Source organism: Sinohyriopsis cumingii, chromosome 11 (assembly GCF_028554795.1).
Source record: "Sinohyriopsis cumingii isolate HCF-2022 chromosome 11, ASM2855479v2, whole genome shotgun sequence".
NCBI lineage: Eukaryota > Metazoa > Mollusca > Bivalvia > Unionida > Unionidae > Sinohyriopsis > Sinohyriopsis cumingii.
Genome location: NC_142971.1, coordinates 15794940 through 15812040, shown reverse-complemented (window position 1 = coordinate 15812040; position 17101 = coordinate 15794940). Strand labels below are relative to the sequence as shown.

General features: G+C 36.6%; 1 protein-coding gene across 2 annotated transcripts in view; it reads right to left on the bottom strand.

The window, feature by feature from the left end:
* The window catches only part of LOC149787656 (DNA repair protein XRCC4-like), a 70520-nt gene that overhangs the window by 4281 nt on the left and 49138 nt on the right, over window positions 1–17101 (bottom strand). For both annotated transcript variants that reach the window (XM_089973855.1, XM_089973856.1), the window contains exons 7-11: window positions 14786–14840; window positions 11812–11917; window positions 9446–9476; window positions 9038–9156; window positions 8450–8533 (exon numbers count right to left, since the gene is read on the bottom strand). In XM_089973855.1, the coding sequence (XP_089829981.1) occupies window positions 8450–8533; window positions 9038–9156; window positions 9446–9476; window positions 11812–11917; window positions 14786–14840 (395 nt within the window). The remainder of the gene's footprint in view (window positions 1–8449; window positions 8534–9037; window positions 9157–9445; window positions 9477–11811; window positions 11918–14785; window positions 14841–17101) is intronic.

Sequence of the window (17101 nt, the reverse complement as noted above, 5' to 3'; positions counted from 1 at the left end):
TGAATTTATTGAAGTATATGAAAATCAGTTTTCCATTAGTCTTTAAGTCCTGTCAAAGAACAATGGTCTGTTTGCACAAGTCAACAGTTGGTCAAGATTCTAACTACACTGTCCTAAGGTCATGTGCACAAGTAAACAGTTGGTCAAGATTCTAATTACACTGTCCTAAGGTCATGTGCACAAGTCAACAGTGGGTCAAGATTCTAACTACACTGTCCTAAGGTCATGTGCACAAGTCAACAGTGGGTCAAGATTCTAACTACACTTTTCTAAGGTCATGTGCACAAGTCAACAGTTGGTCAAGATTCTAACTACACTGTCCTAAGGTCATGTGCACAAGTCAACAGTTGGTCAAGATTCAAACTACACTGTCCTAAGGTCATGTGCACAAGTCAACAGTTGGTCAAGATTCTAACTACACTTTTCTAAGGTCATGTGCACAAGTCAACAGTTGGTCAAGATTCAAACTACACTGTCCTAAGGTCATGTGCACAAGTCAACAGTGGGTCAAGATTCTAACTACACTTTTCTAAGGTCATGTGCACAAGTCAACAGTTGGTCAAGATTGAAACTACACTGTCGTAAGGTCATGTGCACAAGTCAACAGTTGGTCAAGATTCAAACTACACTGTCCTAAGGTCATGTGCACAAGTCAACAGTGGGTCAAGATTCTAACTACACTTTTCTAAGGTCATGTGCACAAGTCAACAGTTGGTCAAGATTCAAACTACACTGTCCTAAGGTCATGTGCACAAGTCAACAGTTGGTCAAGATTCTAACTACACTGTCCTAAGGTCATGTACACAAGTCAACAGTTGGTCAAGATTCAAACTACACTGTCCTAAGGTCATGTGCACAAGTCAACAGTGGGTCAAGATTCTAACTACACTTTTCTAAGGTCATGTGCACAAGTCAACAGTGGGTCAAGATTCTAACTACACTTTTCTAAGGTCATGTGCACAAGTCAACAGTTGGTCAAGATTCAAACTACACTGTCCTAAGGTCATGTGCACAAGTCAACAGTGGGTCAAGATTCTAACTACACTTTTCTAAGGTCATGTGCACAAGTCAACAGTTGGTCAAGATTGAAACTACACTGTCATAAGGTCATGTGCACAAGTCAACAGTTGGTCAAGATTCAAACTACACTGTCCTAAGGTCATGTGCACAAGTCAACAGTGGGTCAAGATTCTAACTACACTGTCCTAAGGTCATGTGGACAAGTCAACAGTGGGTCAAGATTCTAACTAACTTTTCTAAGGTCATGTGCACAAGTCAACAGTGGGTCAAGATTCTAACTACACTGTCCTAAGGTCATGTGCACAAGTCAACAGTTGGTCAAGATTCTAACTATACTGTCATAAGGTCATGTGCACAAGTCAACAGTTGGTCAAGATTCTAACTACACTGTTGTAAGGTCATGTGCACAAGTCAACAGTTGGTCAAGATTCTAACTACACTGACCAATGGTCATGTGAGTTTATGCCATGGCCATATGTTCATAGCAAGTCTGTTAACTGTTATCTATCATCATGTCCACATTTGCTATTTTCAGCTTTGCAATTAGAAATGAGTTCAAATAACACAAATGCACCCCCCTTTAAGCAACCATGTAATCCTGTAGTCAAATGTGCATGAGACAAATGGAAAACTAATTTGTGAAATATAGATCAGTGACCTAATTTTGGTAAGATGGTGCTGTATTCATCAAGATGTAGTGACACAATGTAGCATGCATGTGACTATTAATGCTTGAGAAAATGACTTCAGTGCAAAACTTATCCAAGTCACAAAAGCATGAAATACATGTCAGAGTGACCTACTTGTAGTAAGATAGTGCTGTCTGCAACAAGACACATCTACATGCCAAGTTGTGTGACTTGCAAACGATGGCTGAGAATCTGGCATAAAGATAAAACCTGAAGTTAATGAAGCACATATCTATGTCAAAATGAACAAATTTTGGTAATTGCACCAGTCAAGACACATCCACACATGAAGTTTCGAACCTCTGGGCAATCATGCCAGAGATAGTGACCTAAAAACTTAGCCAAAGTTACTGAAGCTTCAAATCCAAGACAGTGACCTACTTTTGGTCAGATTATGTACTGATAAATACTGATACCAAGTTGAAGGACTCGGTCACCAGTAATGACATAGAGATTCACCTAAATGAACAACTTAACCAAAGTCACTAGATGGATGCATATTTAGGAATTTGTGTTTTGAAAATCATGATCATGTCTGCTTGTTTGGCAGTCAAAGTCTGAATTTTTCATCTGACACAGCACGACTTGACAGGCATGTATATGCCAGAATTGTGTTTAGGGTGGCTCCTCTAGCAATAATGAGGCTTCCAGAGCAACTTGTTGAATAAGACCACTACCTCACTAATCCAGTTCTTCCAAGCAATAGTTTATCCTCAAAACCCCGCTAAGACCTTGGATAGAAGGGTTGTTTCTGAATCCAGTTTGTACTTACTGTTACTACTGGAGTGGAAATGCATTCTGAATCCAGTCCATACTTACAGTTACTACTGGAGTGGAAATGCATTCTCTGTCAGTAAGATAAAACTGGGGGTAGGTTGCAAGAGCATATTCATACTATGATTGGACAAAGGAACATATTTTACTTCAAAATTGGCTTCTTTTTCAAACAAGTTACCCAATTATAATATCTTAGAAGAATAGGTACGAGATGGAGAGAGTAACATCCCCTTACCCCAGAGAAGGCCCCATTCTGATCCCCAGTGGTATGTGAGGCAGCTTCAAGAGAGAAATAAATGGACTTGAGTAGTGATTCTATACACACAGATGTGGCCAAAAGGAAGTTGAGTGGCCATATCATTCTGAAGTTGCCAAATGACCTGGGAAGATAACCTGTTGTGCTGCTGCTCAATGCTGTCTGGTCAAACTGAGCCCCTCAGATTAAAAATCACTGAGGCAAATGACAGAGGATGTAGTCTCTGCCATACCATGTCTTGATTAATGTCTGAAAATGAAATCTATGCTTGTGGCTACTACTCTAATCTCATACACTTAAATGTGAAAGAAATACACCTAAGTACACTTAAATGTGAAAGAAATGCACCTAGGTACACTTAAATGTGAAAGAAATACACCTAGGTATAATTAAATGTGAAAGAAATACACCTAGGTACAATTAAATGTGAAAGAAATACACCAAGGTACGTTTAAGTCACTGTCAACATAAGTGCTATTAATCTAAGAGGGTAGGTCTGTAGTGGACAAAGCTTCAGTCACCACTGGGACCTGCAATGGTCTCATGAACAGGCAACCCCGAACAATGACATCCACTGCAACACTGAGAAGACCTAACATATGAAGGAATTCCCAGGCTGATATGGGAGAGGACTGAGGGCACTGTGGAGATGATTTTCAAGGCATGATCCCAAGGAAGACGGACACTGTTCACACACATCTTCACCTCCATGCCCAAGTAAGCAAAATGCTGAGATGGGCTAATACTGGATTTGTCCTTGTTAACAAGGAATCCAAGGTAGAGTAGAAGTGAAATGTGGGAATTCATATTTTATGTCATTCAGGTAGTTGGATGTCATGGACAAGAAGATGGCTCTCAGGTGAGACACAACTCTGTCCATGATTCTCATAACTCTGTCCATAATTCTTGTAACTCTGTCCATAATTCTTGTAACTCTGTCCATAATTCTTATGACTCTGAAATTCTCATGACTCTGTCAAAAATTCTTGTGACTCTGTCCATAATTCTTGTGACTCTGTCCATAATGCTCGTGACTCTGTCCATAATTCTTGTAACTGTCTGTAATTCTCATAACTCTGTCCATAATTCATGTAACTCTGTCCATAATTCTTGTGACTGATGTTCTCATGACTCTGTCAATAATTCTTGCGACTCTGTCCATATTTCTTGTAACTGTCTGTAATTCTTATAACTCTGTCCATAATTCTCATAACTCTGTCCATAATTCTTGTAACTCTGTCCATAATTCTCATGACTCTGTCTATAATTCTTGTAACTCTGTCCATAATTCTTGTGAAGACCCTGGGACTAATGTTGATATCAAAAGTGAGTGCCCTGAACTGATGTACTGTATGCCTGAAAGTGAATTTCAGGAATTTCCTGAAGGACTTGTCAGCTGGAACATGGAAATATGCATCCTGTAGATCCATACCAATTGTGAATTCTCCTTCCGAACTGATTTCAGATCCAGTATCTTTATCTTCATTCTGATCCATGGTGCCCAAGAAAAGTCTGAGAAAGCTCAAATCCATGACTGGCCAAAGTGAATCTTTAGTCTTGGGCACCAAGAAATCTTCAATAAAATCTTGGTGATTTTGTGTTCCAAGCAACCTATCCCACTCTCTTTCTTCATGCTATGGAATTCTGGCTTTGAATGGATCTTATATGTCTGTAGCAAAGGTAACCCTGAACAATGGGGAGGGGCACTCTAGAGGCCCTATGAGATAACTCACAGGATCTATGGATCATCAGGACGAAGTCTTTCACATTGCATGACAAAGTGGCATTGTTTCCCCCTCCAGTGGAATATGTGACAAGGGTGGCATGAGTACTGAGTCATTTGTTTCACAAAAGTGAAGAGAAAAGGGGGTGAAAACAATTCCACTCTCTTTGTGTTTGTCCTCATCGGCATTCGTGAACCATGATTTTGACTTAGTATAGGGCCTGCAGGACTGTTTTCTGATTGGGCATGCCTATAGTAGTCCTTACTATTTCTCTGCTGTCTGTTCTGGAATATGAAGGCTTACAATGGGCATGCACATGATTTGTCTACATGGCTGTTTGTGACCTTACTCCACTTAACCAATGGAGAGCATGTTTGACGAAAATGGATGTGATCCTCCAAGTGTGGTCTTAAGATGCTCTTTGAGAAATTAATCTCTTTCCATGAGCTGCAGACTCACTGAGATGCTGTAATGGCATTGGTAAGTGCATGATGTGCTGCCATGTTCAGAACAAGCACCATCCATGAAATTGATTCCCATGTATGACCTGTCAGCATACTGATATGTGCATCTTCACTAGCCAAGGTTCCAGTGTGTTAACCCTATCTACACCTTGGTGGATCAATCAGATATTTCTGCTCTTCAGGTCAGTGAATTTCATTGGATGCAGTGCTAAGCCACCACATCCATTCAAAATTAAGTTGTTCAAATCTGAGCACTGTTCAACATGATCGAGACAAGGGGAGCACATGACTGGAATGGAGTCGTACATATTCAATTTTCCACGCCAGTCTGCATTTGTACAAATATATCCTTTCACTCAAATACACCTGTAATGGCTTCTCTCAGGTACGCAGTCATGCTTTCGATGTTAAACTAACAAAGTATCCTTTTGAAGTCAATTGCCTCAAACATTTTTAGCTGATGTACAATGCACCGCTGTTACATGCTATCGGTTGGCATTAATACTTAGAGGCAACTCATGAAATCCAATAGATATTACTAGGATAAAGCACTCAAATATCTGATCAATCTAGTAAGGTGTAGATAGGGTTAACATATTGGAACCATGGTTAGCAAAGATGTGGGGAAAGGCTATATCCTGACATTATCAGGCCTGCCATGTTTCTGTCAATGGCTGGAATCTCTGCATGAAAAAAAGATGTGCGTCTGATAATAGGTCTTGTTATGATTGGATGACAGTTGTTGCTATGCAAAAGAAGGTTTTGGTACTGGAACTGGGGTCATACAATCACTTTCCTTCACAATGAAAAAGTTGGAGCACACTAAAGGTGTAGAGGAAGTTACAGGAAGTGACTGTTCATGTTTGTCTATTTCCTGATGACTCTTCCCTGAATGCCAAATCTGAGTATGGCATGCAACAATGTATGGACCATTTCTCTTCAGCTTGTGACAATTTTGGTCTCAAGATCAGTAGCAAGCAGACAGAAATTAAGTATTACATGTTCTCTCCACGCATTACAGAAACCAAAGAAAACCAAACCAGTCTAATGGGTGACTGGAAATATTGTACTGATGCAGTGATGTGCAGTTGAGTAATCAGCTTAAAAAGGCTAATATGTACACACAAGAATCTATTAACTGATCACCTTATTGCTGTAATCTGGAGAGCTGAAGGCCTGATGCAGAATTTTTTATGAGAAGTTATAACTAATAAAAGGAACCAAGTTTGTTCATGATGGCTTCTGAGTCTGAATAAAAATTGGCTGACCTTTGGTGGATGTGACATAAAAAGGAAAGAATAACCAAAACTGTATTTTGGCAGAAATACTATAGTTAATATTTCAATGTTTTTTGTACTGTTTAATAGTTACTGTGATGCTCAAGCTGTTTTTAGAGGAACAGTTAAGGGCTGATCATATATATTTTGTAAAATTCATGGCAAAAAGCAAAAACCCAGTCATAGTAAAACAAATGTCTTTGCAGACTGAGTGAGTTTGTTTTGTAATTGACATTTCTAGTGCTGATCGTAGAGTACATTCTCCATTAACTGCAAAATACAAGTGATTCATGGGAAATCTGAACCAGTCTGTTCAGGATCACAGTGAATGGTCAGCAGTCAGTATTTATGAAGGATCATTCAATTTAACATTATCCATTAGCATCTGATTCATTTTTAAAAGTTCCCATTTTGCTATAGAATGAAGAGAATGCATAATATGTACAATAAATCATCAAAAATCCAGGTTTCTTTTTGATTCCCTTAAAACACATAAAATTTTTGTAAAAAAGAACTCTACTGGTTTAGAAGCCAATCTACTGATCAAAATTTGCAATCTACTTGTTCTGTCACATGTATCTTTCACAATCATACAAAAGATGTCAATACACCTTCTAGTCCAGCTAAAGTTACTCAAAGAAAATTATAATGACAGCAAGTCTTTCTGCCCAAGGCACCTGCCTTATTACTACATTTCCCTTTTTGACCAATATATGTAAGGCAAGCAATATTAGGTCCACTTGGACCTCTTGTTTCATTCAAAGTCAGCGAAGCCAATATTTAGCCATCTGTGTGTCTGTATAGAAACAATATAAAGCCACACAGTTCACCAATTCTAAAACTATACACTAAATAGGTGTAGATGTACATACTTCTATCCAAAAGTCCATCCACACTGTATATAATAACATAAAACCACACAGTTCACCATTTCTATAACTATACTTTAAATAGGTGTACAAACTTCTATCCAAAAGTTCTCCACACGGTGTTTAGTGCGACACTTTTATCCATTGTCAAACTTCACTTGTTCATGCATTTAACTTGCCATTTAACAATCCTGCATCACAATTTCCTACAGGTCTGATGTTCCTTTCTCTTCATTTCATTTATATATCCAATCTATCCTTAACACCCATATCCTCTACCCATCTGAAATTATCTGTTCTTTCCAATGAGGTTTGCATAAAATTAAATTTTATTGTGAAAAAAAAAAGAAGTCTAGTTGAACCAGATCTCCTGTGTGGCTCCAAGATCTGTGCCAAATTAGGGCCTTTTAATGCCAGAATGAGACTTTTCCAAAATTTTGAAAAGATATTTGACTGGTTGATAATGTATCATAATATATCACCATGATAATAAGACATCATATTTTCCTCAGACACTGACAGTTCAGTTTGCTGAATGAGAGAAGCAGCATGCATCAGTATTGGTTAAAATGATGTTTAATATCATTTAAAGCTTAGAAAAGAACTTTCTCTTGAATGAAAGCAGAAAGTAAGTCTATATTCATTTTGAGATTATGAAATGTTTGACCAAAGCACTTCGTATCAGTTACAGAGACTGATGAGGCCACATCTACATGTTCATTATGCACCTGATCTCTGCATGGCCGAGATCTTGCCAAGCCACATAAGAGTCTGGTCAAATAAGATCATAATAAACACTGAATGAAGGAACTTGAGAAGGCAGTGTATTATACATCTTCACTATCCAAGGTTCCAATAACCCTATCTACACCTTGGCGGATTGAACAGATATAATGGTGCTTTGTCCTAGCGACATCTATTGGATTTCATGTGTTGCATCCCTTAGTATGTAATGCCAACTAACCAATAGCATGGTGCATTGTACATGACCTAAAACTGATACTTTTTAAGTTTAACATCGAAAGTATGCCTATCTACAAGATCGAAGCCATTACTGGTGTATCTGAGTGAAAGGTATTTGTGCAAACATGGACTGGCACAGGAAAATTGCTTATTTATCAGTCCACTCAAGTTGAGTGCTCCCCTTGTCTTGATAACGTAGGAACAGTGTTCAAATTTGAACAACTTATTTTGATTGGATGTGGTGGCTTGCCGCTGCATCCAATAAAATTCACAGACTTGAAGCACAGAAATATCTGCTCGATATGCCAAGGTGTAGTTAGGGTTATCGGAACCTTGGCTAGTGAAGATGTGAATTAGAATGCCATGTTGTCATGTTACTATGCAAGGATGTGAAAGAAAGAAAGAATTACCTCTCTGATTCATTGGAAGTTACACGGGGCAAAACTGGCTTAGAAGGTGTTTGCTTCCTCTGACGTCCTCCTTGTCTTTTAGGGCTGCAAAAATAAAGGACTGATTCCCTACAATTCAACATCAAACAAATGCTAACCTATTGAAGGGAAATGATTACTGACACAGACGGTAGTTACTGACTGATAAAAACAGCTCTGTAAGCTCCTTGTCATTCAGATGGCCAACGAGGCCTGACTCAGCATACCTGAACACAGAACCAAGAAAAATGGAGACCACTGACACATAAGGTAGATTTTTGTTGGCAAAAGCAGGAGACCTATGAAATTTCGTTGTCACTAAAGTGGCTAACATCACCTGATATAGAAAATATGTCACACCAAAAAAATGGAGATCACACAAGTGAAATGAATCCTGATATTTTTTAGTAATAGAGAGAAAATTTGGACTGATGTTAATTATAAAATGAGGCATTTGTTTCTTCAAGAAGTAGAATGTGTCTATACAACACAGATGCCCATATCACAGTGGTAAAATCAAAGAAATGTCCCCTCTATAAAATATATCAGGCAGGTAAGAAAATTCTGTACCGGGCAACAACTTGGGACTTTTTCTCTTCCTCTTCCTCCCCAAGGATCAAAGAGTTATCTCCCTCTGATTTTGAAGTCCCTGCTTTATTATTGGTGCGCTGCATTTTCCTCTGAGTGGACTAAAACAGACACCAGATAGAAAAATCATAAAGTTTTGGAAGCCAGTTGTATCTCACATTATATTTTAATTAATTCAAAGAAATATAAGCACTGTTAAATTTTGGAAAATGTAATTAATGTGACACAATGGTAAATTAACCATTTTCCTGACTGAACGATAAGTAAAAGTATATCACCTTACTTCCTTTTTCCAGAACATTATTCTGTAAGAAATCACAATATTCACATTGTATATAAAATAAATCCATATTTTTCTTTGGTTATGAATATTCAGTCAGATTATCTTACCCCTTCATCATCTGTGTTTTCTTCGGAGTCACTGGAAAAAGAGTAAAGAAATACAATTTATTCCCATGGTAACAGCATATTCTAAGCCTGAACAGTATAAGGTTGTACAATTATGTAAAATATAATCCTTGAAAACATCCTACTTATTAAATTAAAAGTACAAAATGATGATATAATTTTAATATTCAATTTTAAAAGAAATGATTAAATAATTTTAATATATCACAATTTATAAAATGAATCCATAATTTTATGACAACTGACTGAATCTTTTTTAAAAACTCTTTATTATGAATCTAATGATAAATCAAACATGATGCTCTCACACTCAAATAAACAATTTAGCCCGAAACCTGAACAAATGTGTTGATAACATTGATGTCACTGTAGGAAAAGTTACCTAACTGTCTAACTTTTCAAGTATTATGTACTCAAGAAAAATGTTAATAATGAGTGCACAGAAGAACAAAGCTTTTACAACTTTACCATGTACTATGCATGTTCATGTCTAAATTGGGTCCAACTGCAAATGACACAGATTCTGATCTGTCATCACATAATGCTTGTAGTTAGACCCGACTTGTAAGCAAATATATGTGGTATATTTTCTTCATAACGTGTTTTTGCCTTATAACGTTTGAAAATATATAAATTATTTATGAATATTATATTGTTTTTGTAAAAACCAGATCTGACACCAGCATTGTATCTGCTCAATCATTAGCTGAGTACACATAGGCAAATAACATTTTACCTAAAGCGATTTCATCTTATTACTGTGGTACATGACATTACAAAACATTACAGAATTCCATATCACTCAGAGCTGGAAGATCTGATACCAGAGAACCATTAAAATGATATGCACTACTAAGATATTTCACCAAATCATTACTAATTACATACAGAGTATGAACAGTTTGGAGTTATTGCCCTTGAGAAAAATGTCAAAGCTGTGTGGGATAAGCAAATACAAAATTCTGATAGCCTAATTATAAAGGTTCACTTACAAGTTTATTTAACTGAAAAAGGTAAATAAATATGAAATCCTAGCATCATTCAAACTATGAAAATAATAAAATAACAAAGATTTGAAGTTTCTTGATAGTGTTATCTTACTTTTATGAGTTTTATGTTAATGGCAACCTTCAGGTCTAAGCAATCTGGAATCCTACAAAACTCTAACATCATGAACAATACTGTTAACATCATGGACCTTACTGTTAACATCATGGACCTTACTGTTAACAACAACCACTTAAAACCAAAAAATGTGAGTTTAGCATCCTCAGCTACATGTCCAAGAGCTTCTTAAAGCAGAACTGTGCAATCAGATCGAAGAACTCATTTTTTCTTATTATCCTATATAGTTCTGACACTAATATCTAAACACTTTCAGATATAATAACTCATTTTTGTATTCTTGACAGTTTGAGGACATATATTTAAACACTTCTCGATCCAACAATTTAGTTTTGTATTCTTGGCAGTTCTAGCACAAACATCTAAACACTTTACTGTGCTTCAGATCTTGTATGAAACTATTCTGACCAATCAGAAAGCTGCATATGTACATTTCAAGTAAGAGTTTCAAATATGGCACAACATTTAATTTTATACTCTAAATCCTGAGTGAAGTTTTATGATGGAGGGACAAGGTCCAGCTTCATTAAAACTTCATTTGTTCTTAGATGCAGAGACAGTACATGGCACCCTAGTGCAATAACACACCTTTTACAACATGAATTTGGAAGTAACACACATCATGGATCCTGAATTTTTACTCTTAGGTGTCCCTTGTTTCTTGACCTTACTTGAAATGTGTAAGTGTGATTCGGATTTTAACGTATCTTAAACAATTTTTCAGTCATATCACTACAATGTCTGCAGTGTGGCAGTTTATAGTGATGTCTAGCACTGTGCACTGTGGCATCATGCTGCAGACATGTAGCATCATCTCCCACCCAAACACATTATCCTGACACCAGGCCAACCAGTCCTAGCATTAACCTCTTATTGCGAAGTGCCAAGCGAGGCACCTGCTAGTACCATTTTTATATGTCTCGACCAGGGTTTGAACCCATGACCTCCGGCATCTGAGTCGGACCCTCTAACCACTTAGGCCACCAGAGCAGTCCTTTACTTGAAATAGCAGCCAAGCTAAAAGACAAAAATAATTCATTTAAGTTTCTGAACTTACAGCTTTATATCATAATTAATATTCTTACACAGCGGTGATTAATTTTTATCATGCTTGGGACTGTCTTAATTCTGACTGTTACATAAATTGACAGGTAGTAAAGTTATAATTTGTACAGCTTGTCTTTGTTTTGTACTTTCAAATCCATATCAAAATGTAGCCTGACCATTTCTGTGGTTTCCTTTTCTGTAGGGTCCCTTTGTATGATCTCTCCGAGTCTGACTGCTCTTGTGCAGGTGTACTGGTTAACCCGCTGGGACCTGGTTCATCAGCTGTGGAAATAATGATAATAACAACTACAATAATAATAATGATAATAATAATAATAATAATAATAATATTAATAATAATAATAATAATAATAAACACAACAAACACAAGACCTGTCAGTGAGTGCTTATGGAATACTACCTGGCAAAATATGAAATATAAGTTCAATTTGTCAAAAATGGGTATATAACTCTAAATGTGCTTATCATAAACAGGACAAAAACTCTCGTCATGATACAAGTGTGTATACAATTTCACAAGATTATCTCGAACAGTTCTGGAGACATTAAATGGCGAAGAGTGAGAATGATGGATGGATGGACACAATTTGAAACAAAAATGAGGATAGCTCTTAAAATGCTCGTTTTTACAGTAATCATGGCTCCAGTCATGATACAAATGCAAACAAACTTTCATTTCTATGAAGATATCTAATGGATTTCTGGAGATAATAAGTAAGCAAATTTGATCAGAAGAGATGGGTGGACAAGTAGACTCTCCAGCATACAAATCAATCCAAACTTTGTTTCCCGGTTGTCCAGGGGATGGGGATAACAGTTTTTTTTCTAGACTCTCTGAATAATGTCCATCTGTCCGATCTTCCGTCAAAATTTTTCTAATCAAAGTTTCATTTAACAGGGTCAAGTACAGACATTAAGAAATTCTCAATATACTTTAGCAAATTAAAACAATAACTACTTCTTCACGAGATCCCCTTTTGTTGAGAAAGTAAAAGAATTTCAGTTTTATATATAAGTATAACTTATTTTAATTTTCATATGTGCTTGTTTAGAATAACATTCCATGTGATATTGAATCAGCTCCAAGCATCTCTTCCTTCCATAATAGTTACATCAGATCAAAGAATAAAATGGTGTATTTATTAAAGTACCTGTTATACCACCCACCTTCTGTGCTTCATTTTCATTTCTGCAGCAATGACGCATTTATATGAACATTTGTTTATATAATTTAGTGTGTGTGTGTATGTTTACATATTATTTGCTTGTATCTTTTATAATATAATAGCGGGTCTCAAGGTAGATTAGTTCCTCATTTGTAACTAAATGAGTCACCCTCTGAAAATAAAGTCTTTATTATTATTATTATTATTATTATTATTATTATCATTATTGAGCATATGACCTGCAAAACACATACATTCTATGCATCACTTATCAAAGAGTAAATTTAAAGTTATAAAACAATGGCAAAAAAATGCTGAGAAAATATTTCATTGTATGTGTCCCTTAGGTACCCTCTTTCAAACTCGTTGTTAAAGGTTGCACATGCAATACTATACCATCCACTATAATTTAACCTTTCACGTTAGTCATTGAATTAAACTTGCTGTCATGTGAGGGTCTGGAGATAAAAGTACTTGTGCTAATTACTCAAATAACAATGTCCACTCTGCTTGGGCTTTTGATTATCCCTTTGACCACACTGCTGTGATGGACACGTAAGTAATTTACACAGAATTAAACTTGCTGTCATGTGAGGGTCTGGAGATAAAAGTACTTGTGCTAATTACTCAAATAACAATGTCCACTCTGCTTGGGCTTTTGATTATCCCTTTGATCACACTGCTGTGATGGACACGTAAGTAATTTACACAGATATGACAAAGACAATGCTGGGTGTGTTCTCATTGTCTGTATTACTGACACTGAAATCAGTTCAAGATAAATGTGTTGGCAATAAGTCTTTCCCAGCTTTGCCAATTATCGTGTGGAATTCTGTTACTTCCCATGTTCAACTGCTGATATCCTTCTAAGCAAGTATTGAACAAACAGCATGAATTAGTGATATGTTTATCTCCCCTTCTCCATATGACTGTCAGTCTACTGTCGTATTGATATTTAAAGATCATGGGAGAAAGCCATGTTTTAACTTAACATGGTATTTCAGTATAATTAAACCATGTTACTATAAATGGCATGGATACTGATGCATAATGCGCTGGCATGTCTGGATCAAACTTGTTTTTTTCTTGTTCTGATGATTTGATGTGAACTACACAGACCAGTGGCAGTGCAATATGCACCAAAATATGGGAGTTGATTGTGTGCTTAAAATGACACCCACCCACATAAAAATTTTAACGCAGCATGTTTTAATGAGAGAGAGCAGTATGACTAAGGTACATTGATCAGGAGAACTGTATCATCTTGAGTGTGCATAAAATCAGTAAATCACATAAGTGTCGAGTGTGATTGGCTGTACGATTTGATATGATACTGATTATGTTTCTAATAGTTTTGTGAAGCACATGAAGAGCCAACCAGAAAACCTGTGTGGATATGCATTTCTGTTTCTAGATACATAGTATGTATGAAACGCTTATGTTGGATTTACTTGGTATTATTAACTTGAATCCTATGTTTCGGACAATTATGTTCCTACTTGTAGTTAATGCTGCTGCTGCAATTCATCAGTTTTGCACAATGAAGCACTTCACCAACTGACTATTCAAATTGGATTAGGATGATGTTAAACTCAAAGATCGGCTGGTACACAGTACAGTATTCTTTTGTTCTGTACAACCCTTGTAAACTATCCACAATTACTAGAGTAATACAACTGTTCAATTCAATAACAAATGTTAACTTCTCAATAACTGGGTGGGGAGGGGGGTATGCATATGATGTTGTAGTTCTAGTTGTTGATACTGTGGTGATATGGACTTGGAAATGCTAGTTATGTGTTGATACTGTGGTGATATGGTCTTGGAAATGCTAGTATGTGTTGATACTGTGGTGATATGGTCTTGGAAATGCTAGTATGTGAAATGTATGTCAATATCAGACTGTAAGAACTTGATTAGTTGGAGCTATGTGTCATTTAAAGGTATATAATAAAACACATACCTTGCCCCTTCAGTTCTCTTATTCTCTCCTTCTTACTATTTAGTATGGCTGTAAACTGCAAAAGTAATAATTATAATTAATTGAAATGTAACCTCTCCCCCTTCTACAGCAGCTACAAGCAAACAATTGCTTCAAATCTATTTAAGAAATGCACACTCCAAATCTCTTCTCTCTCTGATTGTAAACATGCTTGATTGGGGTAGCTACCATCTTTGTTTCATTCAATGGAGTCCAAAGCGACGATCACAGATTTGCTCCGTGCTTGTGTCTTCAAACAAGTAAAACATAACAAACATGAAGCCTGCATGGATAATGAGAAAAATATCAGTTTAAGATACACAGTCCTCAATTCCATTCATTTTCGTTGACCACTGGTTTGTTGCATGGCATACACTAAATTTACATCAAAGCTACAATATACAAAGAAGTTTGGAGGGGGATAAAACTCATTTCAATCAGGTAATACTAACCTGCCGCTATTGTGTAGCTAACCAATTTTTGTACCGAAAACTCACCATTCGTTTGATGTGAATACATCTTCCCACAGAGTGGAGAAAAAGTCAGAATGACCTTTTGCACTCCACTCTCTAATTCTGCACACTGCTTTATATGTCACATGGTTATATGCAGAAAGTAGATATCATGTCATCTTTTCAGATGCCATACTGAGCGGCAGGATAAGTAATTGCTGCTATTAAAACGGATGTTACTGGAAAGACGATTACCTAGTGACAAGTTGCAGTTAAAAATGAAAGTTAATAACACAGTACTCAGTCATTAAAATGTTCATTTTGTAGAAAATCGAGCATTATAACAGAGTTAAATATTTCATCTGCATGTCAAAAATCACAATTTCTGTCATAATAAAAGGTAAACCCTCTAAAGTTGGCATCTAAAATCTGAAACCACTTAAAACGCATCTATTACAAATGTCCAAAAAACTGAAAGGGGTTAAAAAGGTCACCTAAATTTGAATAATTATGGTATGCATTTTACTTCAATTAAGCAACTGATTTTTTTACAAACAGCCCAGGACAATTGACACTAAATTCAAAGAAAAGTCCCTCAATTTCAGGCTTTTATCAGATATTGCCCCAAACCTGCCTCACTCAATATGAATTCAACAGATTAACAGATCTTGCCTGATCTGCCAATGCATAATTCAAAAGCTTAGTCACTGAGTGCAAAGTAAATGACAGTGGAGGTCACTGTGACCAACTATTTCATTGGTGTGAATATCAGCATTTAGCATAAATGAAGTTACTGAGTTTGATAATTGTACACAGCTCAATGTCAGCTAGATTTGTGTTTGTAAACAATGCAGCCAAAACTCAAGTGAGTTTAAAAGTTTAATAAAATTGGAAAAATTGCTTCAGTGTCATGAAATGTAATCAGGTACCATATGTATCTGCCAAGAAGTCGCATCCAACTGCAAACTGCACAGACTCAGATCTGCCATTGCATAATGTGCCAGCAGAACTGAGTCTGTGCAGTTTTTAAGAGTAAATAGTAGAACAAACAACACAGACCCTGATCTGCTGAAGCATTATGCAATTGCAGATCTAAGTCTGTGCAGTTTGAAAGAGTAATTAGTAGAACAAACAACACAGACCCTGATCTGCTGAAGCATTAAGCAATGACAGATCTAAGTCTGTGCAGTTTGTATGAGTAATCAGTAGAACAAACAACACAAACCCTGATCTGCTTGTTCATTATGCAATGACAGATCAGGGTGTGTTGTTTGTACCTGGACTTGACTTACAGGTGAGTATAAATGGTAACCAACACATAAATACAAGCATGCCTGCCATTTCATCCAATCAACACATAAATACAAGCATGCCTGCCATTTCATCCAATCAACACATAAATACAAGCATGTCTGCCATTTCATCTAATCAACACATAAATACAAGCATGTCTGCCATTTCATCTAATCAACACATAAATACAAGCACGTCTGCCATTTCATCTCATCAACACATAAATACAAGCAGGCATGCCATTTCATCTCATCAACACATAAATACAAGCATGCCTGCCGTTTCATCTCATCAACACATAAATACAAGCATGCCTGCCGTTTCATCTCATCAACACATAAATACAAGCATGCCTGCCGTTTCATCTCATCAGCACATAAATACAAGCATGCCTGCCGTTTCATCTCATCAACACATAAATACAAGCATGCCTGCCATTTCATCTCATCAACACATAAATACAAGCATGCCTGCCATTTCATCTCATCAACACATAAATACAAGCATGCCTGCCATTTCATCTCATCAACACATAAATACAAGCATGCCTGCC